We start from the raw sequence: 25989 nt of genomic DNA on the forward strand, positions 1-25989 counted from the left end.
TGAAACCAGCGCTTATCCTCAAAGATCGCTAAGAAATTTCATGCCATTCCATTTCGTTTCTCAGCGGCAGCGACGCTTTCGCTTGCCGCACTCACACACCTGCAAGGTGGAAGCTCTGCCGTTGGTTCTTCGGCTCAAGAGTGCTTTTACCATTTCTTTCTCTCGCGCATACATGCACGTTCGAGCGCACTCACACACACACGGGCCATAGCAAGTTTGGTTCTTCGTTGAAGTCTTTTGTTTTGGTCCGCCGTTTGTGTTTGCCATGTGCTCTGAGTAAGAGTTTCGCCTTGGGAGCTCACTCTCGCACACCAAAGCCGAAATGGTTAATTATTTACAGCTTACCATCGTTTCGATTCCAGTGCGTTCCCCAGCTGCTTTTATAACTTTAACTTTCATCGCTGCCTTCTTAGACCAGCTTTTCCCACTTCCTCCACCCCACCCCCTGCTCGTGTTTGCCAAGCGCTGAAAATTACAACTTTCGTCTATTTTTGTCAAGATTTTTTTTATAATTATATAATTTAAGCGTTTTTTCTTCTTCTTGTCGCACATTTTTGGCCCCCGTTTCGCTGGCAATCTGATTCCGTTCGCTTTTCCATTGTTGCTGCCGTTTTTACTTTTCTTTGCATAAACCGCACGGCTAATTACGCACAAGGAGAGTGAAACTCCATTAGATTCTTAATTATACTTTAATTGCCAACGGATAGATAATGTGGAGAGCAGCACCCAGCGAGCCGGGCAGAAATCAACTTGAATCGCCTCACCAGTGGGTTGCAGTTGCAGTGAGTTGCATTTGGAAATCTTTCACCGCTGCATTTCTCATTGTTGCTGGCGGTACTAGTACTGGTACTGGTACTGGTACTGGTACTGGTACTGGGACTGGGTCTGGTGCTCGTACTGCTCTTTCTACTGGTCTACCCATGCGCAGTTAGCGTTGCAAAGCTCTGTCTTCAGCAGGCTCCATTTGGAGTGGTCTTGCTGGGGCTCTTGGGTGCTTTTCGGGGAGCCGGGGCTCTCTGCACTTACAGTTGTTTCTTTTGTCTTACACTCGGATGCGCGATGCTGCCCTGCTGGTTGTAGTTGTAGAAAACTTTCTAATGTAGAAGATGTCTGCATTAGACACTTCCCCTGGCCATTGTACTTGGATTGAATTGCCCCGCTGCCGCCGTGGGGCACAGTGGTAGGCCTCTATTTACTCGGCATTTGTCAGCTTTTTATTTCTTTCGAGATTTTCCCAAGCTTGATAAATTGTCGGCGAGAATTTCAATGTTGTAAAGTTGTATAGGCAGTATTCTAAGCTTGTGAGTTCACACCGTTGCCGATTGATCGATTCTTTTAACATATTTTACTCAGCTGGGTGAAAGTTTGTGTGATAAAGCCACCGACTGTTACATATAGAGATGTAAATCATCTTTCCATTGCGGATACATCGAGTATACCGTATCCACATCCACTTCAAGTAGGGATGCAGAACCTGTCGAAGATCCATTTAGTCATCCAGTGCTCAATCTTGTGTCGCATGACCACGACTTTCGACCAACTAATAGGCCCGAATTTGTATTTACATGCTAATGAGCAACGGAATATTTTGTTTCTACTGAAAACGAAAACGCATTTTATTGCCAAACGATGATCTTTGTCAATAGGAGAGCTAATAGATTTAATTGGACGGCTGGTTCGTTATATAAATCTCGACCGGGCCAGAACTGCTGGGGGAAAAAGAAACGAGCTAAGATGTATCGCGGCTAAATGATTAATGCAGCTAAGAGTCGAGACCCCAAAAGCCAAAATCGTATTTTCACTTTTTAATAATTAACATAAAATTATTAAGAAGACGGCGAAGAAGCTGTGCAGAGGGCGAGGCAGAACGAGCGAAGATGCCGAAAACGATGCCAAACGCATTAAGCGCCCAGCCACAAAGACAAGGCAAGGTAAAGAATAAGCCAAGAAAGTTGTAAAATCCGAGCAGGAAAAGAGATTTCCGAATTTCATAAAGTCTCGCAAAGAACCAGAGCCAGCTGCCGTATGACTAACAAACCAAAAATATAAGCCAAAGAATTTTAAGTGAAATGAACATTTCCCGAAAGCAGCCAACGGGGTCTGACCCAATTACCCATTTAAGCCCAAAGTCCAAATTGATGTGGTAGCGGAGAAGAAATGGCCAAAAGAACGAGAAGAAGGCGATGGAAATGGAAATCGGAGATGGAGCTGTGGGGAAACCGAGGCAGAAGACGAGTAACAGTTATGTGACGGGCAGACAATCGAAAGTTTATGTCATGCTGCCGGCAGCAACGCAGCAGCAACAGCAACAGTAACAGCAACATGCAGCAAACGAAAATCCGACAACCATGGATGAGCAGATCATTTGTTCTTCTAAATGCTCAATCCAGATTGATTTTTCGCTACCCCTTTAATGAGCGAGTATGGAATCTGAAAGTAATATCTCCGTTGGCAGTGAATTTTTCCCCCGCACAGCAACGCAGCGGCGAGTGAAATATAAAACAATTTTTCGAAAGTCATGCCACGAAATAAATAAATGGTTCTTGTATCTACACACGTATCTCGCATAGGCCTACAACTTCAATGAGAGCAGCCAAGCTGCAAGAAAAGAAAAAGTAACTTCGCACTCATACATACACACTTACATACGCATACATACTATAGACACACATACACGTTGCTGACCAGCAAATCGAAAAGATAGCCGAAAAGAGAAACAGAAAATAAAATAATAAAATCGAAACATGAAACATTCTGATTGTATGGGCCAAAAAGTGGGTCAAGCTGCGCGGCCGCTGCTCAGCCGCAGCCTCAGTCGGCGTCGTCATCGCCAACGCGCTCGTGGCTCAGGTTTTGGCTTTAACTTTGCCTGCGGTGATGATTGTGGTGGTGCTGGTTACCATGGCGGTGATCATGATGGTGGTGGTGCTGGTGAAGTGGCTGTGGCTGTGGGTCTGGGTCTCGGTCTCGGTCTCCAGCGGCGCGCTCTGCCCGTGAAACGAGCACCAACACAGACGCAAGACGAAGTAAGAAAATAAGCCCGACTCCGCTGACGGAATACTAAAGTATCTGCGTCCACTTGCACTTTCTTTTTCGAGCTCGCCTCGGTTTTGCTTTTCTCATTCTGCTTCTGCTTCTATTTCTGCTTGAGGTTCAGGTTCGGGTCTTAAGTCTTTCGTTTTGGAGCACGTTTCTGTCGCTTGGCTTTCGCTTGGCGCTCTTTCACCGACAATAGGTGCGCTAGCGGAAACGGGTTCCGTCGAGCTTTTTTTTTCAGGGGCCCGTGCTGGAGCTATTTCAATATATTATTTATCTTCGGAGCCATTCGATGTGTCATATTCTCTTCTTTTCAGATAGAAAATCATAAACTCGTTTAAATGCTGTTAAGTGAAAGACCATTCGCTGTGCATTACAGCGCCATCTATGATTGGCTTTTACTTCAGCCGAAAAGTATGCTAAGACTTGCATGCTTTTAGTTTATGGTTCTTGTCTCGACTACGAAATATTCAAATAAATAAATCGTGGGAAATTCTTACGTACATCAATACAAATCCAATAGAAATTATTCCTGAAACCGTACAAATAGGTATACAAATATTTAACGATGTTTACATAATGTTATAGTAATTAAATTAATTAATTACTAATTTATCTTTCGATAGAAAGAGAACAAAAGTGTGCAGTAGAAGTGTAATTTTTAAAAAAACACTTAAATTTCTAAAATATTTTTCACAATTATATCAATTTGCCGAAATAAAAGTATAATTCAGAAATATCTAGAATGCACAATAGGCAAATTTAGTTAAGATATGAATTTTTAAATAAATGGTGAGCCCAATCAATTCAGTGGTTGAATGACTTTTCATAAATTAAAAAATAAAGATAAGAATGGTGAACAATTCTGTTCGCAGCCACTAACCTCTTGCTCAATACACGATGTCAATCAAGGCAATTACCAAATAAAACGCTTTGGGAATGCCACCAATTCACTTCCGAGCAATCAGATCCTATCTTTAGACCAACCGCATTCGATTATTCATGTGGGCAAGCAATAAAAACGTAAATAGAAAGAAGTAAAAAATAATTAAATCTACATAAAAGGATAAATACAGTTCGATTGAGAAAATACATTTTCGCTCGGTCTGGCTGGCAATGGTTGGTTAATTGCACTGATAAATGGTCGGCACGGTGATTTCGCATCTTCGGGATTGCATCGGCGCCGCAATGCAAAGTGCAGCAGCATTCTGTAGAATGCGATTGCAAATGTGGATGCAGCTTCCTCGAGCACCGCGCGCGGAGATCTCGATCAACCTTGATGTTGATTTATAGGTGCCGCTCTGCTTGGCGCGTCTATTTTAGATTCGCCTCGCTGCGTGCCCGTTGAAATGTCCCATTCTCCCAGTCCCTGCCGCGGATGCCAATTGTCTTGCGTCGGTCCTTCTAAGGTCCGTTTCTATTTTCCGAACTCTCAGCACCGAATGAGTCGTCCGCCGCAGCAGTCGCCCATTGGCAGCAGGATTGGGACAGAGATGGGGACGGAGATGGGGCTAATTGGCCACTCGAGAGTGCTGATTGCCGTTTAGATGGCCCATGCTCCGACTATCACGCACCTCTGCTAATCACTCGGCTATGGCGTTCTCTTATCTTTCGAGAGCTTTCTCTCTCCTGGCACTCCCTACAAATAATGAATAGGGTCCTAAGATTGATAGCTTACTTCTATCATATATTGTCAATTAATTAAATATTTCTAGGATTAAATATGAACTGAATTGAAGATAAAGTTTATCTTCTACTACATAGTTATTTAAGCTGTTATATGTTATGAGACCCTTTTCTAGGATTTGTACCTACTAACAATGTGAAAAAAATATAAAATGTCATATTTTCGTAGTTTGGAAATTCCCTCGTTTATTGAATTTATTGGTAATCTTAATAAATGATTCTATGCTTTATTAAGTATTTAATTGTGTGGCTTCCTTTTTTTGTGAAGCGCATTAATGAGTCGTCTTCGTGCAATGAGGCATCCAAACTTCTGACATGCTCGGCCAGAAGTCTGAAAACTGCTTATATGGATCGATTGTTCCGCAGCACTTTCGCTCAATCTTTTTCTCAGTGCCGCACTGGCATCCAACTCAAATCGCTTCGAGGGAGAGCCGAGATATAAAGGCAGGACAGACCGATCGGCGTGCCATTTGTTGTTGAATCTAGTTGTCAACAGGAATCGAACGTGCGACTCTATCCAATTTTTCTCCTTTCGTTGACCTAAAAGGTGTGTGAGTGCGACCTCAATGTCGAAGGATCCAAGGATTATTACAGAAAAAGCCAAGAGGACTAAGGATATTAAAACTCTTTTTAATAAGTTCGGATTGTTTGATGGATTTTTCTACAAGTCACTAATCGGTCTTCGAAAGTTCAATATCTAAATATAAAGTGAAGAGTAATTGCAACGAAACGTATTTTCAATTAATTTGATACGTTTAAATTAAGTTCTATGAACTATTCTTTTCCGATATTTATAGAGCACTGATTTAGTTTCAAGTGAATAACCATATTAGCATGAGTCAAAAGGAAATGGAATATACCAATTTTGGCAATTTTTCATGGTTTTATTTACTGAAATGTGCTCAAATGGACAATAGAGTTTCACTTCACTTCTTCAATATCTTAAAAAGTTAAATATTTTCTTGAGACACAAATTAGTTTTCTATGTTGTCATTAAAGTAGTAGAATTTAAAGAATTGAGATGTAGGTGGGAGCTATAAAACTTTACATATATAATCGACAGATCGAGCTAACCGAGTGCACTTCCATCTCCCTTCCAGATAAACAACTGCCAAGATGTGTGACGATGATGCGGGTGCATTAGTTATCGACAACGGATCGGGCATGTGCAAAGCCGGCTTCGCCGGTGATGACGCTCCCCGTGCTGTCTTCCCCTCAATTGTGGGTCGTCCCCGACACCAGGGTGTGATGGTGGGTATGGGTCAGAAGGACTCGTACGTGGGCGACGAGGCGCAAAGCAAGCGCGGTATCCTGACGCTGAAGTACCCCATCGAGCACGGCATCATCACGAACTGGGACGACATGGAGAAGATCTGGCATCACACCTTCTACAACGAGCTGCGCGTGGCCCCCGAGGAGCATCCAGTATTATTGACCGAGGCTCCACTGAACCCCAAGGCCAATCGCGAGAAGATGACCCAGATCATGTTCGAGACCTTCAACTCGCCGGCCATGTACGTGGCCATCCAGGCCGTGCTCTCCCTGTACGCCTCCGGTCGTACCACCGGTATTGTGCTGGACTCCGGCGATGGTGTCTCCCACACCGTGCCCATCTATGAGGGCTTCGCCCTGCCCCACGCCATTCTGCGTCTGGATCTGGCTGGTCGCGATCTGACCGATTACCTGATGAAGATCCTGACGGAGCGCGGCTACAGCTTCACCACCACCGCCGAGCGTGAGATCGTGCGCGACATCAAGGAGAAGCTGTGCTACGTGGCTCTGGACTTCGAGCAGGAGATGGCCACCGCTGCCGCCTCCACCTCGCTGGAGAAGTCGTACGAGTTGCCTGACGGCCAGGTGATCACCATTGGCAACGAGCGCTTCCGCTGCCCCGAGGCTCTGTTCCAGCCCTCGTTCCTGGGCATGGAGTCGTGCGGCATCCACGAGACCGTCTACAACTCGATCATGAAGTGCGACGTGGACATCCGCAAGGATCTGTATGCCAACTCTGTGCTGTCCGGCGGTACCACCATGTACCCTGGTAAGACAAATCATTCGCTTCAGCAGTTGCACTTGTGCTTAATCCTTTGGTGCACTTTCAGGTATTGCCGATCGTATGCAGAAGGAGATCACTGCCCTGGCCCCATCGACCATCAAGATCAAGATCATTGCGCCACCCGAGAGGAAGTACTCCGTCTGGATCGGTGGCTCCATCCTGGCCTCGCTGTCCACCTTCCAGCAGATGTGGATCTCGAAGCAGGAGTACGACGAGTCCGGCCCCGGAATCGTTCACCGCAAATGCTTTTAAGTCTTTCGCCCGCCGCGAAAGCTCTTCAAAGGCAGCAACCAGCAGCGACCAACAAGCACCCATCGAGCTACCCAACAACCTCGGCTCGGACAGTGATAGACAAAAGCAGCGAACCCATCGCACAACAATTATCATCCAACTCAGATTCACAGCAGATAATCAGAGGCAACCTCCGGTTGTCGGTGCTCATCCTTCATGGCCATTTCATCGGCAGCGGTATAGCGGATTTTTACTTTGAAGAACTAATCGTAAGAGTCGTGGCTGTGCTCCATGTCGAGTAGCAATCAAATGTATATGAGGAGCTTTTAACCCTAGTCAGTGAATTGAAAGCCAAATATATCTTCCATTAAAACTATTAAATATTTTAAATAAATACATTTTTCTATTACCCGCCCCCCCCCCGTGTACTGAAAAGCCCTGGAGGTGCGAACCACGTTTGGTTGGTAACAGCTTTAAATTCCTTTTAATTGACATTAAATTAATTGTTAACATTGGTTTTGCATTAGCCTAGCTAGTTAAATGAAAATACAGCGAGGATACTTGGTACCGGGACTTAGGCGATTTGGGATACAATCGATTGAACGTTGAAAATCTGGCAGTGATAACAATCAATCAAGAGTGTTAATTCGATTTGATGAATAGTTTGGTTTGGCTTGTGCGATCGGGGGGTATCCTAAATAATATGAGTATTCGTTTTAGTTACACATACATTTGCTCCCAACTTCTCTCTCTCTCTCTTAACTAACTAATTGCGGAGCTAAGCTAATACAACTATTGTACAGACCGGCATTGCACTAGTTTAGCCGAGCTCTTCGTTTTCGGTGAGTGATGGATGGATGGATGCCCTAGGCTTGTTTCAGGGAATAATCGGAATAATTGTTGGGGATGGAGCAGAGGAAAGTGTAAGTATATTTTAATTAAATTAAATTATTGCTTGAAATGCACTTCTTGGTATTGTTCCCATTGCTGACTTTACCTAGGCAAAGGATATCTTTGCATCTTCCATCACTGCATACCGGAGTTGGCACAAATACGGGCTTATCTGAGCGACGACCTATGATGATGGATAATCCCTATTTGCTAATTCAAAGGCTCACATCCTCTAGTATTTACAATACTTAATACATTACATGGCAATAATATCTAGTTACTAATTTCGAGCGAAATATAATTATATATATATACAGACGATATGGTTTTGTTCGGGCTACTTCGACACGATTATTACAGTTTATATATAACTAACTAATATTCGAGAATACTTTTAACCATCGATAGCGGCGACTCTCCGTAGTGGTAATTCTTGGCTGGGGTAACCCTGATATGCTGGGATGCTCGGATTAACTTTACCCTTGGTCCTTCCCGGGACGTAGACCCGATTACCGTGGGAAGGTCAAACAAAGTTTCCCGCTGACTACTCAGTGGTTTCAGTCATAACACGTCCAGGTAAAGGCCAGAATCGGGCGCTATATAGCAACCGCCGCAGTATCCTCCGCAGAATCCCCTTCGCATCTGCGTGGTCGTATCAAACTGAAAACGGGAATAGCATATATATATAGGCAATGATCCTTTTTGATAATTGAGTGACTGACATACCTCACTGATACGCTTCATGACCGAGTACTGGCCATGCATCCGCCACACGGTTCCCGGTCGTATGGAGAAGTCCGTGTCCTTCATGTTAATCGAGAAGTCGCCCTGCGGACACTGGCCAATGCGATTGTAGCAATCGCCCGCTGATCCCAGCTTCTGAGCCAATCCTCGCGAATCGGCGAACTTGAAGTCGTTGTCCATGATGCGCAGATCGGTGATATTCAGCCGCAGCTTTCTGAAGTGCGTCCGGCCGGAGTTCTGATCGTTGTAGTACTCGTGGCCTCGCGACTCCGGCGGACAGCTGTTGGTCTGTTTCGTCCTGTACTCGTAGTATATGGAGTAGTTCTCCTGCGGATCCACGTTCACGTACTCCTGTGGCGTCCTGCTGTTCATCCCGTGGCAGTAGATGTGCACCATTCGCGATCTCACCTCCAGCTGGTAGTTGCCATCCTTGTTGTAGCCGTGCATCTCCTTCAGGTCCGCACAGCTTCTCGGTGTTCCGCGATTCCGTGAGCCTCCGATTGAATTCAAGCTCCTGCTGCTACTCACTCCAGTGCCCCTCGGTCTGCTGCTGATGCTGCTCCCGATGGCACTTCTCCTTCGGCAATGTGGCGGCGGAGTGCAGCTGTGACGCTCCACCCTGGCTCTCGTGGGACACGCGATGCGACCCTTGTGCGAGTTGAAGCAGAAGTCCCGCCTCTTCTCCACACCCTCACAGTTGCACTGGAAAGGGAGGTGGGATAGTAACTCTATCGAAAGGAAGCTTTCCAAGTGGCCAACTCACCTGCGAGATGACTCTCGACTGCCGGCGCACGCAGTTGTTGCAGATGCGTCGCTTGGATGGACGCTTCTTGGCATCGCAGTGCTTGTCCTCCACTCCGTCACCCTGGAAGGACTCGCAGCGCACATCACGCGTTTGGTACTCCTCCGAGCAGTCAGCAGGACAGCGCCTCCAGTCCGAGGCATTCCACTTGCAGTTGATCCTGCAGGATTTGGTGGTGGTGCGCAGCTTGGGACGATGCACCTTTCGGCTAATGCAGTACGATTCATCCACGTACACTCGGCGCTTTCGGGTACCCGGAACATCCGGCTTGTAGACCCGCGTGCAGCTTTGCTTCTTCCTCTTGACGCCCTCGCCACATTGCACCGAACACTATGAAGGGTAAAAAATTTAATTTCATGGATCTATTGGCAGTTGCAGGACAACTCACGTCTGTCCAATCGCTGGTGTACTTGATGTGGCAGCATTTGCGGACGTCCTTGGGCTTTCTACTGCCGCAGCCGATTCCGTATGGATGTGAACAACTCACAGAACGAGTCTTCTCGCACCACTCATTGCATTCGCCCCATTCTCCAATCACCCAGTTACTAACTGCCAGGGCATTCTATGGGATAAGAAGGATTAATATATGCATTAATTCCTCCGATTTCAGTGACTTACAGGTGATTTCGTGTACGTGGGACACGACTCAGTGTTGCAGATCCCGATTAGGGTGTTCAAATGGGGCTTGGTCCGTGGATTGCACAGATCATCGCTGACACGGGAATTGTGTAGGTAGCAGTGAGCTTCACGCTGCTGGGAACCAGTGCCACACGACTTGGAGCACTACGATGGAGAATATATATGGCTTAGGATTCGTTCCGATTAACAAATGTTGTGCTAAACTCACAGTTGACCACTCCGATAAAACCCAGCATCCTTCGCGACACTCCTCATGGTAAGCCACATCGAATTTCAGCTTGCAATATGACATATCCACAATATTGGAACGTTGCATATTCGTGAATGTCTGGACGCAGGCGTAGGTCTTCTCCCGGGTACCCAATTCTCCACACGCGGCCGAGCACTCCGAGATGCTCGTCACAGTGAGACTGCAAGTTAGTTAATTTAATTAGTTTACTACAAGTAAGTTTTATCTTTATCACTATCTTAACTCACTTGAGGCGGCAGTCAGTGTTGCAAGCCCGATCATCGATTTTGGGCATGGCGGACTTGTCACAGAACTGTGGGGCAACCTTGACACCCTGGGTGGTGCTGATGCAGGCCGGCAGTCGATGACTCCTGCCCTCGCATAGGGAATCACAGTTGCTCGGGGCCTGCATCTCCCAGCGATAGATCTCCACCTCCGCCTCATAATCCGGTGGCTTGTCGATGGTGTAGGAGTAGGACAAGAGGACGGTGTCCTGCCGCTTGGACGGACTCACGTCCAGTGAAATGATCTGCAAAATGGAGTTAAGGATTGCAACTAACCATCTGGTATAGGATCCAATAGGTAATACCTGTACTATAAGATCACGTGACAGTTTCCATGAGTAGGTCGTATTCACCTGCTCCACCACACTACTAGAACCGGTGTACTGCATCGTGACTCCGGCATAAACGAATTTCAATGGATAGGTCTTGAGGAATTTTCCATTAAGCAGTTCGTTGTCCCGGTCATCGGTGAGTACTATGAAGTTCTGGTCGGGATAGCCACGCTGAGTGATTATTATGTTGGAGGCACCTGTAAATGAATAATCAATTGTTACAAACAATAAATGACGAAATAGGTTGAACATAGAAACAGAATATAGCAATATCAAATGATTTAAAACATTAAAGCGGTCTTAACTATTGTCATAATTAATCCAATTTTATTTGCATGTAAAGTGGTACCTATGCGCAAATTTAAATATATTGTAATAAAATAAATATGTAACTCATCGAGTAGATATCAAGTTAATTAATTGATATTTAAAATTGATACTCAGAAATCATTGAAGTGGTTTTATAGAAATGGTTTTAATTAAAAAATGCATTAAATGCATTTAAATTTAAATTTAGATTACCAGCAGCAGCGATAAGAAATGCAATGCCGAATGATTAACAAATAAGCGTGTTGTTAATGCAAACATTTGAAATCAGCGATGCCCCTGCTGATTGTAAATGTGATTTTACACAGGGCATGAATGTTACAAGATTACCGCCGGTGGCGCCAGAATATGAATATAGAATATAATTAATGGACGATTTTAAAGTGGAGCAGCAGCCCCAGTAGATAGGCCCAGAATCGCAAAGAGTGCAATCTGGGTGAACGTGAGACTGTGGGGTGCGTTCACCTGGCGCCGGTGAACAAGTCTATGCCTGGCGACAAGTCTATCTGGAACTGGCAACTATCTGTCACCCAGTTGGCGAGTCACGAGCTCCACGTACTTGTATGTACGTTAAGCGATTTAGCCATTAAGCCCGTAAGGCACAAACAGATGCCATTAGCATTTATTGAGGAAATTATTAGCCAAAAATTAATTAAAGTTATGCTGTTAGCTGAGTGTGTGCAAACCTTTTGGTATTCGCGTCACATAGTAAAGTGTCTTGTTCGGCTCATTCCCATCATTTAGCCCCAGGAGATTGGAGACGAGCAGATTTCCGGTTACCTCGTGGCATGTGTCATTGCGACCCTCGCACACGCCGCACTTGTCTGCAAAGAGCGTAGCGGAAATCGATTAATTATGATTATTATGGTAGGTGATTCAATCAAGCGATGGGTGCTGAAGTTAGGGGTATTAGGTGCTCTGCGGATAAGGGGAATGATTCGCTTTACCCAGCTTGGCAATCGAGTTGAGCTCGTTGTCGCATCCCGCCGGCCGGCAGATGCCGTTGACGCACTTGTCGAAGCTGTCCACCGCACAGGAGGTGCCGTCGGTGACCATGCTCTTGAGCATGAAGTAGGTGACCTTCATGTCCATGCGGCAGAATAGCTTGCACGCATCCTCTGGGGGTCGAGAAAGGGGGTTGGTTAGCCTAGGGTTTCACACGTTTCTCACATGGCTGTCCCATACTCACTTTCGTATTTGGGCACCCACTTGGTGTCTGGGTTCACGCCCGGAATGTTCATGTTCCGTCCGTTCATCGCATAGCACTGCTGCTCGCGCGGATCCATGCTGCCTGGCGGACACTGGTGTGTGTTGCACGATCGGTACTTCTTCCGACTTCCCGTGCAGTACTTGCCACCGTTCTCCGGCACCGGTTGGTTGCACTCACGACGCGACTCCTGCACTCCGCCACCGCAGGTGAGGCTGCAGGGCGTGAATGGCGTCCATGGTCCCCATCCACCGTTCACCTGGCGTCCGTATCCATGCTTGTTGGATACACACTTGCCCCGCTGACACCAGTGGCCACTGGAGCCGCAGGGCGTTCCGTCGGCCCATGGCAGATTGCTGGAGGCGCACTGCTCGTTGGAGTTACCGGAGGTTCGGTTGCACCACAACCGCTTGCACTCCTCGTCCGTGGGACAGTAGCCAAAGTCATTGCCGAAACTCAGCTGGCACTGGGCGTCCAGGGAGTAGATCTCTCCAGGCAGACGCTCGGTGCCATAGGGAATGTGGGCGCCCACGGAGGTCTCCAGACAGGACTTGTCGGTTTTCCTAAGTTGAATGGTAAATTGGACAATTGGAATCACAATTGGCAACTCGATTGGCGGAAAACTTACTCGAGAAACTCGGAGACAAAGTGGCGGGAGCACTTGGACCACGACCACGGATGCATGTGGATGCCCATCACGCTGGACATGATGTGGAGCACCTTGTTGTTGTTCTGCCTGGTGACATAGGGCATACACTTGTCGTCGTCGTCGTGGTTCATGTTCAAGCTGAAATATATTAAAAACAGGGCATACGGCATTGATAAGCCATGTGGTAAACAAATTTTCGATTTGATAACTTACATGTGTCCCAGCTCGTGGGCCATGGTAAAGGCGGTGGGCAGTCCGGTGTCCTGGACAATGGAGCAGGAACTGGAACTGCAAACAGTGCCCAGTTCGGCCAAGCCCAGCATATGGCAAATCTTGCCCGGCACGCTGCCACAGATGGGTTCGCTATTGTCCAAACGAAATTATACCATTAGATGAACCCAAGATGGATCATATCTCCACTTACCGTGTGATCAACATGGCTGTATCTCTTTCGTATCCAGATTGGTTAATAAACTGGCAGAAGTGCTTCAGCATTTCGTTGCTGGAATGCGTCTGGTCGTTGATATTCGGCAGGCTGATCAGTCGCACCAGCAAAATGCGAATGGAGTTACCAATGCTGGCGTCCGCAAAAATGCTGGACACGATCGACATGAGGATGAGAATGTATGGTTGCAGGTCCTCGCCGTGGAATTGCTTCATGCTATTGTCCACCGCAATGAGCACCTCCAAGGTGTACACCTGGTTGTCCACGTCCGCATAGTGTCGCTTCTTCCGATTCAGTTTGCGGGACTTGGACTTCTGCTCCTCCTCCTGCACCTGCTCCAGCTTGCTCATGAAATCATCCAGGCCCAGCTCGAACTTGGAGACAGCGTGTCTGGCGTTGCGCTGCGATTTGCGAAAGACCCGGTGGAGAACCTCATCGCTGCTGGTTCGGTTCACCGGCTGAATGAGCAGCGCGCCGAAACTCGTTTTGATATAACCAGTCTGGTGAGGTGAAGAGGGGGGCGAAACGCTTATTAGTGGTCATATTCGGCGGCATATTGATAAGCATAATTTGCGATATGTTAATGCGATGCAAATGGATGAAATCTAAATCTGAGCGAAGGTCAGTTGTTGGCCTTACCATGCCGCCGCACAGTGAGACGGAGACCATCGAGTGCGGATCGTCCTCGACGTAACCGGAGTAGAAGCAGCCTAGGTGGCGCTGCTCCGCCTCCGCCTCCGTCTCCGGTCCCGGATGCTCCTCCCCCTCCTTCAGTATCCGAATGTGGGTCATCGAATGGTTGTGGACGAACGAGGCGTCCTGTCGCAGCACCAAATGCAACTGGCGACCGAACACATTGAGGTTGTACTGCGGATGCGGGTCCCAGATCTCATTGGACATGTTGCGATACGTTCCCGTCATGGCAAAGGCCGATGCGGACTCTATAAGTGGTTGGGATATATTGTAGATAGATTAATATTAAAAAGGTGTATTAGGCTTACCTTTTAGGAAACTGTTGATGTCGCTGTTTCGTTTCGACTCGTAGATCAGATCAGCTTCGCTGAGACTGTAGTTGTAGACCTTGGTGGGCATCACGAAGGCGCTGTGCTCCTCCTCGTCCAGATCGTCTAAGCCATCGGGTGGCTCGTGGTCCGTCGACGTGTCGTTATCAAGCCTTCTGGGATGGAGCGTGGCTGGTGTAGCAGGTGGACTGTTGGCTAGTGGGTGCGTGCTCTGTGGCAGCTCCTCTTGGCCCTTATGGGCACTTCGCAAACCGAGATGGAACATGATAAGCATGCCCAGCAGAAAAGCGATGCAGCAGGCATACAGGCAGGCATTCTGCCGCCAGTGGGTGGACATCTTTTGAATGTACTTGTGGCACCACCATTCACACCTCTTCTTCACCTCGAGCTGAAAGATGGATAGGGAGAAATGGGGGATTCGGTTAGCACATCGTTTGCTCCGCAGATTATGGGCTACCGCGTGCAGATTGGCCGCACCGTCCGGCATTCTCTCACACCTTGGGTGCGGATTTCGATTAGTGGGCGGCTGGAAAGGTGAAAAGCTGAAAACCTGAAAAGCCGACCAGATAAGTGCTTGTGCACGTTCCGTGCTCTCCAAACCAGCCTATCGCGGCGGGGGCCGATGTGAGTGATTGACTTTTGAAAGAATTATTGATGAACTGCCGCCGCCGGCGTGTGGATACCTTGACCACCTGTGAGATGCTCAGATGGCTAAGATACTAGGATGCCCGGCGGCGTTGGCCTTTGGCTGCAGTCAGACGAGATACAGAGCAGAGGAGAAGCTGTTGAAAAGACTTCCTCGCACCGCGAATTTTTGCACATTTTGTTTAAAATAAATGCTTAAATGCGAAGGTGTAAAGTGTGCCAACGGCAATTTGTGCTCGAGAGATAAAACAAAAGCCGAACAAAAATGCGAATAAAAAGATTCAGTACCCCATTCCCATCCCCACCGCCACCAGCCAACTGGCCAACTAGCCAACCAGTCAGCCTGGCGCAAAAAAATAATGTTAAATGCCTCTAATTTGTAAATTTATGTGAGAGCTCTTTGTTTGCACCTTCGCCGAAATTGTTTTAGCCAATTCATACATCAGAGCAAATAAATTAAAATTCCCCCTGCGAAATTAGCAAATTAATGCCGCTAAATGATGGGCTGTTTTACATAATTTTATGGCATCTCTGTGAACTCTGCAACCGCCGACACATTCGTTATGCTCATTGGCCATAGTGTCGCCTCAAAAGTGTCTGCAAAATATGGTATATGTATGCCAAATGCCAATCTGGCGTGCCGTGTGATTCCGACTGTTGAAGGAAGGGGCAGCCGTGATCACATTTCCGGCTACTTTACGGTTCTCGCCACTGATTAGTTTTGAAAACCACAAATGGGTATATCGTTATCGAAACTTTAAATTTAGACTATAGCTCAGCACATTCCGAACACAAAGCTACTGGGCCGTAAAACTTGTCCTTGAAATTTGTTAATTGCTATTGACCTTTCACAGCGCCACCGAAAGTTACAATTTAATTGTGTTCGCAAACAGCTGAGAACATTGGGCCATAAAATTCTCATTAGGTTTAATGCCGCCACTTAAAGACATTTTAACGATCAGAATCGTTAGTAATTAGTGTAGATATCAACTTGATTAGAAAATAGTTTTGCAAGCCAATCTAATCATTTGCCTACTTTTAAGCGCATTGCTTCTTAAATCTCAAAATGATATATGTATATGTATATATGGGGTCACACTAATATATATAGGTATATATAGTATAATGAACTCTGTGCGCTTAAGTACCTATAGACAAATCATTCATTGAGCTGCAAGCTTAATCAACATCTTGATTGATGATCTGACTTATCGTTGAATTAACCGAATTACCCGGAATCAATCCGCAAAAAGATATATGGCTTGGCGAATCTGCGTATTAAAATCTGGAACTGATTCCGTTGGTGTGAGGCTTATCATAAATTTCATCCAATACTTAAATGCCTGTGCACAATTTGCAATGCAAATCGCGCATGCTGCGATGCCCCAAAGATATATCCATACACTTAAAGTATTTAATTAAAGCACCATTCTGGCCAATCTGGGCTTTATCTCTCGCTGTCTTAGTTATGCATGCGTTGGGGAGAGCTGCTTATTAACTTGTTTCGTATAAATACGCCTTATAAATATGCAAATGCCCTGCGTGCCTCCTCATTTAATCGGCATGGTTAAGTAGCCAGCTGCATGGATGGATTTCCGCGCTGTTCTTTATTTTAGGGCTTCCATTGTATTCTGGGATTTCTCCGCATCTTCGGATGCTTCACTTCCACGCGGCTTTATTTATTATCACGCTCTGACTAATTGACCAATTCGATGGTTCGGCAGCAGAAGAAACATCTTTGCACACAGAAAAAGAAAAAAAACCTGTTTACACTTGACTGGGAATATGGAATGGACAAACAAGCGATTTGTGTGTCAGTCGATTGCTTTATATTTCGCCGTGTGCCATAACTTATGCCAATGGCTGTGTGGCTATCTGGCTATCTGGCTAGATGGCTATATGGCTTTGTGGCTACACACAGTCTGTGGAGTCGGCTCGTCGCCGTTCAGTCTGTCCCCGTGAAGGCCTCAGCTTCGAATTGGATCCATCGTGTAAACCACCTTAGCCGCTAGTTCGTCGTTGGAGGTGTTAACCGACGAATGCGTGGCATGTCTGGCCAGACAACGCGGCGTATGCTTAATTACATGGCTGTGAATGTGGCTGTCCGATGCTGGCTGGTAATTGTTTGCTGTTAATTTGTATTTAATGACTTAATGGAAGTGCTGGCCGACTAAACTGGCGCCCTGTGCTGCTTTTGGGCAACACGTCGTATGCGCGATATAATTGGCATGTGGGCATGCGCAGCTACAAACCGCAAATGGAAACAAAAATCGTCTACGCAACTGCAAATTATCAGTTTGCAAGTCCAAAACGGGCATAAATCATAGGTCCGCATAGGTCCATCGACGTAGATCGATTTGAATTACATACATTCATCCTCGCACTGCTCTCACAATTATACGAATTCGTTACATTTCCGACCTTATGTGCAATTTGCAGCATGCATTTTGGCTTTCCTACTAAGTATGTATTTGCAAAACTTTTCCACTTTGTAGAATTTGGGGCGCGTGTGTTTACCGTGCCTGCTGGCGAATGGTAAATAAACTTGTACACTTTATGGGGCCGTTATGCATGCGCGATGCGTGACTGCCACAAACAAAATCGAAATCGCCTCTAAGTAAATACTATTTTATTACACCAACATTTTTAAGCCGATATTCAAGCCCAACAACAAAACCAAATTGATAATTGAATGGAGTAGGATATAGAAGGTATGGCCTTTAAATTGGGATCGAAAAATCATTGAATGAAAATGTTGCAGCTGAGGCATTCAAAATATTTTTTGGAGAACGATTGCAGTCAGGCAATTATTCGAAAACACAGGAATTACTTTGAATTCGTTTAGTCAGGACGGGCGAAAGTATTTGTAAATATTTTTCAATTGTAGGCAAACATTTCGTGGAAATGTTTTTCCCATTTTCCTTTTAGTGAATTGACAAGAGGATGCGGCATGGCCCTTGAATTTCGCGAAATGGAAAATGGCAAAATCAAAACCAAAACGAAAACGATAACAAAAACCCCAATAAACAGCCGGCGAAAAACAGAGCCATAAAATCATTTTCTGCGCGCTTTCCTGGAAAAAGTGTGAGTCTCCGTCGTTTTAATGGTAAACTCTGGTCATCCGGTGAATCCCCCACGCGCCAAGTTGAATCCATGTCCACAGACCAAACCAAATCCAAATTCGTATATGACGGCATATGACGCGTGCTATAAATAATAGTTCATGGAAATGCATTTGCTGTGCATTCGGATATCTAAATTGAAATCAGCCTGCGGCCGAAGTGCATATACAACTTCAAATTCACAATTGAAAGCCATCATCGCAAATTCAATCAATTAACCTTGGCCAAAAACGAGAAATGTGCAAAATTTTTAATTGAAAATGGGCTACAAAATGCATTAGACCGGCTTCGCCTTCCATTTGGCTTGACTGCCAGTCGTCTGGGCATTTTTTTCTTCTTTGTTGGTCGCCTGACTGGCTGGCTGGACAACGCCCGCTTTTCCCATGTGTGTTTTTTTTTCTGTTTTTCTTTATTTTTTTTTGGCCCGTCTGAAGTGTGTGTATATGTTTCCCGGGGAGATCCGGAGGGCAGGACCCGGGCTGGTCTGTTTGTTTAATGCCTCCGCCGGCCTCCTATGTTGCTGGAGGAGCACATGGCGCTACCGCACAAGTCAGTTTTTGCCGGGCTAACCTTGAAATCGCTGGATGTATGTATATATATATATATGTATATTTATGTATTTTTGCCCATTTCGATTGATTCAAAACTATAAAATAATCAACTTTGTTTAGCTTTCGTACCATAAAATTTGCAAAAAAAAAAAAATGGAAGCAAGGCAAAAAAGTTGGGCAGGCGAGCCAAGAGATTAGCTAAAATAATAGCATTCATCTACATATGCGGCATTGTGCAACTTCGGTTTGTTTGTTTTGGAACGTGGGAACGGGATTAGATGTGGATGATTCACTTGGTGCAGTTGGTGCTGCACTTGTCCCAAAAGCATCGTAAAGATTTAACTGCCCATTAAGTTGTAACCTGACCATTGGAATTGAGGTTTTGGTTTGTCATGCGATTAAGGCCCGTTTTGTTTGTTTACTCGAGTTTTATTTAATACACGATTTAATGGGTCTGCTTTTGATTTATTTGGCACACTTTTGCGAGTGGCGTGCGATATAAAAGCGCAGACAAGCCAATATTTCTCTATGGGCACACACTGCGTATGAGCAATGTGCAATGTGCGAACATTTGGCCATTTGTTATGCGCTGCAACAGGCTTGTCCGCAATTAGCTGATAAATTAATGCATTCTTTTTAAATGTTTTCCATTAATTCTCAAATTCGGGCTCCCAAACTCCGTTTGTGTCCATTTCCTGACTTAAACCTTGGCTGCTGGGCGCAGTGCAATCGCGGTTCCATTCAGCCTTACACATTCTCACACCCGATTTATTTATTGTATCTGCGGCGTGTTGCCCACGCAGCCAGAAACGTATAAATTACAAATATTTATTTGCTCTCCTCGGCACTTACAAAGTGTGTGCGTGTTTATTTGGACAGGCCGAGAAGAAATCCCCGCGGCGAGGAGTGGGAAACAAACAGGCTCTGCACCTGGCACACCTTCCTCGAAATCCGAGACCCAATCACTTGACAATTAAAAGCCGTTTCGTTTTCCTTTTCTTTTTTTTTTTCAACGAGCAACCGTTTCAAATTTAAATTCGGGGCAATGATTTTAAAAACGCTGTAAATTAACCGAATTTACTCGACTGGCCACTTCAAAGGAAGGCGGTTCTTCTGCGAAAAAAAACCGGTGGGAGATGTGTGTGGTGGATGGTGGATGGTGGGTGGTGGGTGGTGGTCAGCACAGAACAGATGGCCCATTCGAGCAACAAGGTGTGGATGTGCCTAAATGGCCTAGCAACCGGTGGAATGTGAGTTGATTGCAGGGCAGGGCGGAAAACGAACCGTGGCTGTTGTTTATTTTTTATGTGGTTCGCTCAGGTTGCAAATTAAAAAGCTCTATTGAGTTAAATAATCGCCGTGCTGAGTCTAAACAAATGCGATTGGCATCAGGTATGCCGCCAGCAAGTCAAGAATTTCGCTTCCTCTCGAAATTAATAAAAAGTTCCTATTTCACTTGGGCTAACGTAGCGATCTTGTCGTATCCGCCGAACGTATGAAACTGAATCTGAGCATTTCAGCTTGACGTCCTTGTCTTTGGTGACCATCAGTGTCAATGACACGAAAATGTTTTCATTGTTGGGCATCTCATAAATATTTCAAAACTCAGAAAATATCACAAAGAAAATATCGGGGAGTTGCGCACACGGAATACGTGATGCACTTTTGACGAAAGACGAACGCCGTTGTGTATGCAGCACTTGGATGATATATCCGATATATACGGGTATATATGATTGATATACCACCTTGGCGGCCCGACTGACCATGTGTTATCCTGAAAAACAAACAAACAAACTGGCAAACTGGCAAACTGGCAAACTGGCGGTAGATAAAATACAAGCCCACTGTTCGTAGCTTTTGCTTTTGAGGGAAATGTGAATAAACTTGAAACGCCAGCATTATATTGTTTGCTTTTGTTTGGCAGAGGCTCCTGTGTTATTGTTCTTAAACATCTTGTTGTGCTTGGCATTGGCAGTGCAGTTTTTAATTGCTTCTGATTATGTACTTGAGTAACAACGAGTCCGCGTCCGAGTCTGACATTTCAATTGAGCCCCAGCCCCAACCCATGACAAACTCATCCTTGTCGACAGCGCCGATGATAATCATCATGTTCATCGTGTAAACATTGTGTTGACGCGATCGTTAGTTTGATTGGATATTGAATGGGTCTTCCCCGCCTTGACATCTAGAATGCGCTGGCAAATTACAGCCGAAGTCGTTTATTTTGAATGGCATCCCACAGTCGAATGATCAGAAATACCAATTGAATGCCAAACGAGCAGTTTGATGAATTGCATTTCCAGGGGCGCCGCCAGTGGACTAAACCCTGGGGGGAGCGAAAAAGGGATTCCATCCATGTACACCACTGGCCAGAAGCTTGACGTGATGTGCATGCGGGATGGACTAGTGCACGTCCATTAATCGAACCGACTTGAGTCATTAGCCAGGGCTATTTTAATTCATCAAGTCAATAAATGGCTATAAATCTATTTTTACACGTTCGCGGTTATGATGAGTGAAATATTTGGGGTAATTAAACGAAAATAGTCAGACGTTTATGTGATTTTTCTTCGCCACACACGCAGACCTGAATGCTTAGAGTTACTCACAGGTAAATGGTCATGGTCTGACTCATTGACTCATTCAAAATGAAAATGGCCACTAGGTATGTTAGAACCGCGAAATTATGAGTTGGAAAATTCACTCTGGCAATTAAGAGCTTGTGGCGGGCAAAAGAAAACATGCCCACAGGTGAGCGAGCATTCATTAATTTTATTGTATATGCTCGCTGAGAATTGTTGGGGGGCTGATGGGGATTTGTTCAAAGTACAATATCGAGAGCCAACTGGGAGCCAAAAAAGAGGAATGGAATGGAATGCCACTACTGAAGAGCCAAACAATTCCAATTCGGTTCTGGAATTTCATATTATTAAGCCGTCGAGTAAAGGGGTATAATGGCAAACTTTTCCAACTATTAAGTATATGTTTACGACCCTATAAATTATATACAATCTAGCAAAGTTCAGCTGCCTAGTCTATCTGTCCAGATCTTATGAACTATAGTTTTAGTAAAGGGTATGTGATAGTCAAGTCGCTCTCTCCTGTTTTCTTATGTGGAAGATAACAATTTCGCCAGTCAGAATGTCACTCAGATACGTTCCTTATTAAAAAACCAAGTGGGGGCGCCTTCGTCACTGTCACTTGTCATTAAAATAATATAAAAACCATGAGCTGGACGCCAGTGCATTTTGCTGATCACGCAGAATGGCGCCACATCAATCATCGCTTAAAAAAGATGTAAGGAATTAATCGTATCAATCTCGCGAGGATTCGTATCATATCGATTTCAAGCAAATAACCAAATGCTCCCACTTCTGGGGGCGCATTCCTCCTGACTAAGCAACTCTGTGGGAATCTCACAAGACAGCGAGTCACGTCAAGAATTCAAAGCCACAGTACTTCCCTGGAAATGGCCATCAGCAGTTCGGACTTGTATTAAATTCGGTTCCGGCGAAGCCTCGAGCTCCACTCAATGGGACCTTTTTTTTTTTTGGCCCGGGGAGCAGATGTGAAATTCGAAGAGCTCCATGTGCTCCAAGTCTGGTGACTTGCATTCCGCGAGCTATGCGGAAAAGCCTTGCGAAACCTTCATTTATTCTAATTATTGTCATTTGCCGTCTTACTTTATGTGCAGTGTTAATTTGAGAGCACTCTATCCCTGGCTGTACGAGTATATTGTATCTTTTTCTGTGTCTGGGCGAGTTTGTCTGGTTGTCTGTCAATTAACCTCAACGCTTTGCGTTGATACAGTAAGTTATGGCTTTTTAATCGCTGAAAATTTGCAAAAGCAACTGGGCTCGTGCTCGTATTTCACTTCAGTCAGTCAGCCAGTCAGTCAGTCAGTCAGTCACTCCTTCAGTCAGTCATTCTGGCAAGCCCGCCTCATTAGCGAACCCTCCACTTAAGTCCATGCCCATGACTCCAAGTGCATGCCCAATGTGAAGTTCGAGTTCGGATTGCACTGGGCAAAAATCACTCAAATGTTTGAAATTAATCGAACAAAACAAAACCGCTCAGATATGGAATGATATTATACAATACACATTGTAGTGATAGTATTTTCAGAAATGGAAATATGGTAACAAATTGGTTTCAAGCCACAATTTCTCTTATTCAGTTAGTGCATATGTATGCAAGCGAAATGCCAGTGATCTTTGCTTTCGTGTTTCCTCCTGTGTCTCTTTGTCAGTTCATTCAGATCTTGGAGGCAGTTCGTCTGCATTTCATAAATAATTCATTGCGTATATCCCTGCAAAATTGCCGGCGAACGGACATTTTGTATCTGACAGATACGTCAGTAGTGTGGACATTTGACGGCTGACTTTTTGAGGCGCGTCACTGACCCCTGCGAATGCATTTATGAATTTGATTTTGGCGGCGATTCCCGTTTCACTTAAAAAAAACGGGACACATGAATCATATGAATCAGCCCGAGTTGAGTAGAGCATATTTTGCGGGTATAAGCAGTTTGTACATGTGAGTACGTCTGCACGTCTGAGCATATCAAAAATTTGGTCGGGTCAGTGCACTTTTCAAAACGCGACATTATTTATGGTTCCGAATCGAGATTGGGGTGTTGAGCAATTGGGAGCATGGGGATGGCGATGGGCATGGGGGAAAACCCTCGTGTTCTCCATATCTGGGTTCCAATTAAACAGGCAATTAATAGGCGCTCTCTAATCACATTTGCCACAGCTCATTTGGTCCGCTTGTGATCCCCTGCCTGATCTTGAATCTTTTTCGTTGTTGTTTTTTTTCCACTTTTTTTTCAGCTCGCCGCGATACACTCAAGTTCGAGTTCGAGTTCAGCCAAGTGCGCTATTTGCATATTTGTTGGTACTGCCAGCTGATTTGGATGCCAGCTACCGGAGGCACAAGTGGTGTTGCTGCTTTGCTACTGCCACCCAGCCTGACCGGGATCATTAATCTTAATGATGCGAGAGTTGCGACTGATTAATTTGTTCGATAATTAAAATTGATGGGCCTGCCGAAGTGGGAGGATCTCCATTTAATCGATCTTACAATAAACGGAAACAGAGGCCCACAAAAATGAGAAATAATTCATAAAATTCAGCTCGAAACAAAAAGGGGGTGAAAAAAAAACTCGAGCTCGGGTCAAGTGTAGCAAGTAGTCGTATACGAATGTTATATTTATGTTTAACCTGAGTTGTGGGCATATCAACGTGTTTTGCTGTCGTGCAACTTCCGACACGTTTCTTTCTCTGGTTTTTTTTTTTTTGACGGCTTTTGTTTTGCATACGCGTAGTTGTCAGATACACCGAGTGACAATGACAACACATAGATGTATCTATTAACACTTTTCGCAACAACTTTTCAGCTGACAGTCTATTGTGTTACCAGAATGGAATGGCAGAGCCTAAAAATGCTTCCTTATCATGAACAGTGCACTCATGCCAATGCACTATGCTAATGCAGATTTATATATCGTTTTAACACCCACCAATTAGCTCGCAGTTCATTGGATCATTTTCAGTTATTTATTAACGGCTCAGAAATGCTGGCAAAAAATTAACGCCTCCGGCTTGTTTTCATTTATTTACTTTTTTTTTGCAGTCGCCGGCTGTTCTGCTAATTCCAAAAGCCCGAAAAATGTCACACTAAGGGGCAGAAAATTCTTGAGAAATATCTTGATACATTTGCACATGTATCTAGAATCTAGATGTGTAAGTCAAACCGGAGATGTCTAGTCGCAGCTAATAAATCCAAAAGAATATACATAATTTCCCAAACATAGGCACTCGGATCTGCCCACATGTGCCACAGTTATTATTTATATTTTTATTTTTACTCTAGTGTGTTGTCTGCTATTTATTTTTATTCTTACTTTTCATATTTTATACATATTTTATTGGCCGGCTGGTTGTTGTTGCCGGCGGCTCTTTTTTCTCGTGCTATATTTATTGTCAAATTGCTGGTGTATTTTTATATAAGTTTTGTTTATGCCTTGCATATATCACAAATTTTTAATTGCATTTTTTGTTCAGCTTTTCGCTTGGTTCTCTTGGTTCTCTTGCTGTTTTTTTGGTAGGTTAATTAAGCAGTTTTATTGTTTCCTCGTTGTTGCTTTCTGTCCATATATTATATCATAGTTTTTATGGCCATTTTCGAGCCGACAAACGTTCGATTCGCTGCACACAAGAGTTCATTTCAAACAAATACGTACATCAAAATTCTGACACGCTTCTGTCTATTTGCAAAAATACACACAAGTGAACGGGAAGGAAAAAGAAAGTACACAAAATGTTAAAATAAACATAAAAAATAAATGGCTTACTCAAAAAAAAAAAAAAAGAAAAAAACTGACTGGTCTATTTTTGGCACCCGGCATCGGCGTCCTCGATTGCCTTCGTTTCCATGCCATGCATTTTCTCAGACTTTTTTCGAGTTTTCTATTGGAAATTTTATTTTGCCATAAATTTAACCTCAAAGCCACTCGCACTCATCATTTGTCTAAATTTTTTTTTTTAGCACAGTTCTTGCGTTTTTTGTTTATTTTCCCCGCATTTTCCTTACGCACATTTGTCTTCTGTTTTGTTTGCTTACGTGAATGCTTGCGAAAAAAGTTAACAAATTAATTTTGGCCTTCTCCTTTTGGCCAGCCAACATCCAACAGAGTAAGAAATTCGCTCGGGCTAACTATTTTTAGTAAAGGGCGTGTTTACTTAATTTTCGATTTTTATTGTATCTCGATTTGATTTTATTTTTGCAGTGGCGCTGAAATGTGTGAAAGTTTATTAAATTTAGTAATTTTAGTAGGCACTGTGAGTATGCAAAACGCCTAAATTGTTGTGTTCTGAAGCATGAAAAGATTGGTTGGAAGTTATGGTATTTGAAAATGTTGGCATTTTTCCTGCCGTTGAAAGAAATGTGTATAAGAATATCTAGTGTTAAAATTAATTTCCTGCTTAATGGCTAATGGTATTTCAAACATATTGATTGCTTAGGTAAAGTGAAAAATAAAGTGAAATATTTTTAAAGTCCTAATTTGTTAATTTTATAGAAGTGAT

The 25989-nt window shown here is 44.6% G+C and overlaps 2 protein-coding genes across 4 annotated transcripts in view; one reads left to right on the forward strand and one right to left on the reverse strand.

The window, feature by feature from the left end:
- Positions 1-5191: 5191 nt before the first annotated feature.
- Act88F (Actin 88F) lies at positions 5192-7400 on the forward strand. The gene is made up of 3 exons (NM_079643.2): positions 5192-5269; positions 5823-6763; positions 6825-7400. Exons 2-3 carry the CDS (start codon positions 5839-5841, stop codon positions 7028-7030), a joined length of 1131 nt encoding a protein of 376 aa, NP_524367.1. The 5' UTR covers positions 5192-5269; positions 5823-5838; the 3' UTR covers positions 7031-7400.
- Positions 7401-7468: 68 nt separating this feature from the next.
- The window catches only part of AdamTS-A (ADAM metallopeptidase with thrombospondin type 1 motif A), a 33948-nt gene continuing 15427 nt past the window's right edge, over positions 7469-25989 (reverse strand). For all 3 annotated transcript variants that reach the window (NM_206496.2, NM_001275675.1, NM_169659.3), the window contains exons 2-17: positions 14560-14968; positions 14198-14499; positions 13538-14058; positions 13327-13476; positions 13093-13251; positions 12447-13027; positions 12205-12375; positions 11944-12081; positions 10904-11127; positions 10563-10843; positions 10294-10495; positions 10065-10229; positions 9835-10008; positions 9408-9776; positions 8627-9346; positions 7469-8560 (exon numbers count right to left, since the gene is read on the reverse strand). In NM_206496.2, coding sequence (NP_996218.1) covers positions 8462-8560; positions 8627-9346; positions 9408-9776; positions 9835-10008; positions 10065-10229; positions 10294-10495; positions 10563-10843; positions 10904-11127; positions 11944-12081; positions 12205-12375; positions 12447-13027; positions 13093-13251; positions 13327-13476; positions 13538-14058; positions 14198-14499; positions 14560-14968 — 4665 coding nt within the window. In that variant the 3' untranslated portion in view covers positions 7469-8461. The remainder of the gene's footprint in view (positions 8561-8626; positions 9347-9407; positions 9777-9834; positions 10009-10064; positions 10230-10293; positions 10496-10562; positions 10844-10903; positions 11128-11943; positions 12082-12204; positions 12376-12446; positions 13028-13092; positions 13252-13326; positions 13477-13537; positions 14059-14197; positions 14500-14559; positions 14969-25989) is intronic.

This window comes from Drosophila melanogaster, chromosome 3R, assembly GCF_000001215.4.
Source record: "Drosophila melanogaster chromosome 3R".
Lineage (NCBI taxonomy): Eukaryota > Metazoa > Arthropoda > Insecta > Diptera > Drosophilidae > Drosophila > Drosophila melanogaster.

What these genes read in the sequence shown, in the direction of transcription:
- Act88F (NM_079643.2), top strand. Translation starts at nt 5,839, where the DNA reads ATGTGTGACGATGATGCGGGTGCATTAGTTATCGACAACGGATCGGGC. An exon ending in CGGTACCACCATGTACCCTG is followed by an intron (nt 6,764 to 6,824) that starts GTAAGACAAATC and finishes GTGCACTTTCAG; the next exon opens with GTATTGCCGATCGTATGCAG.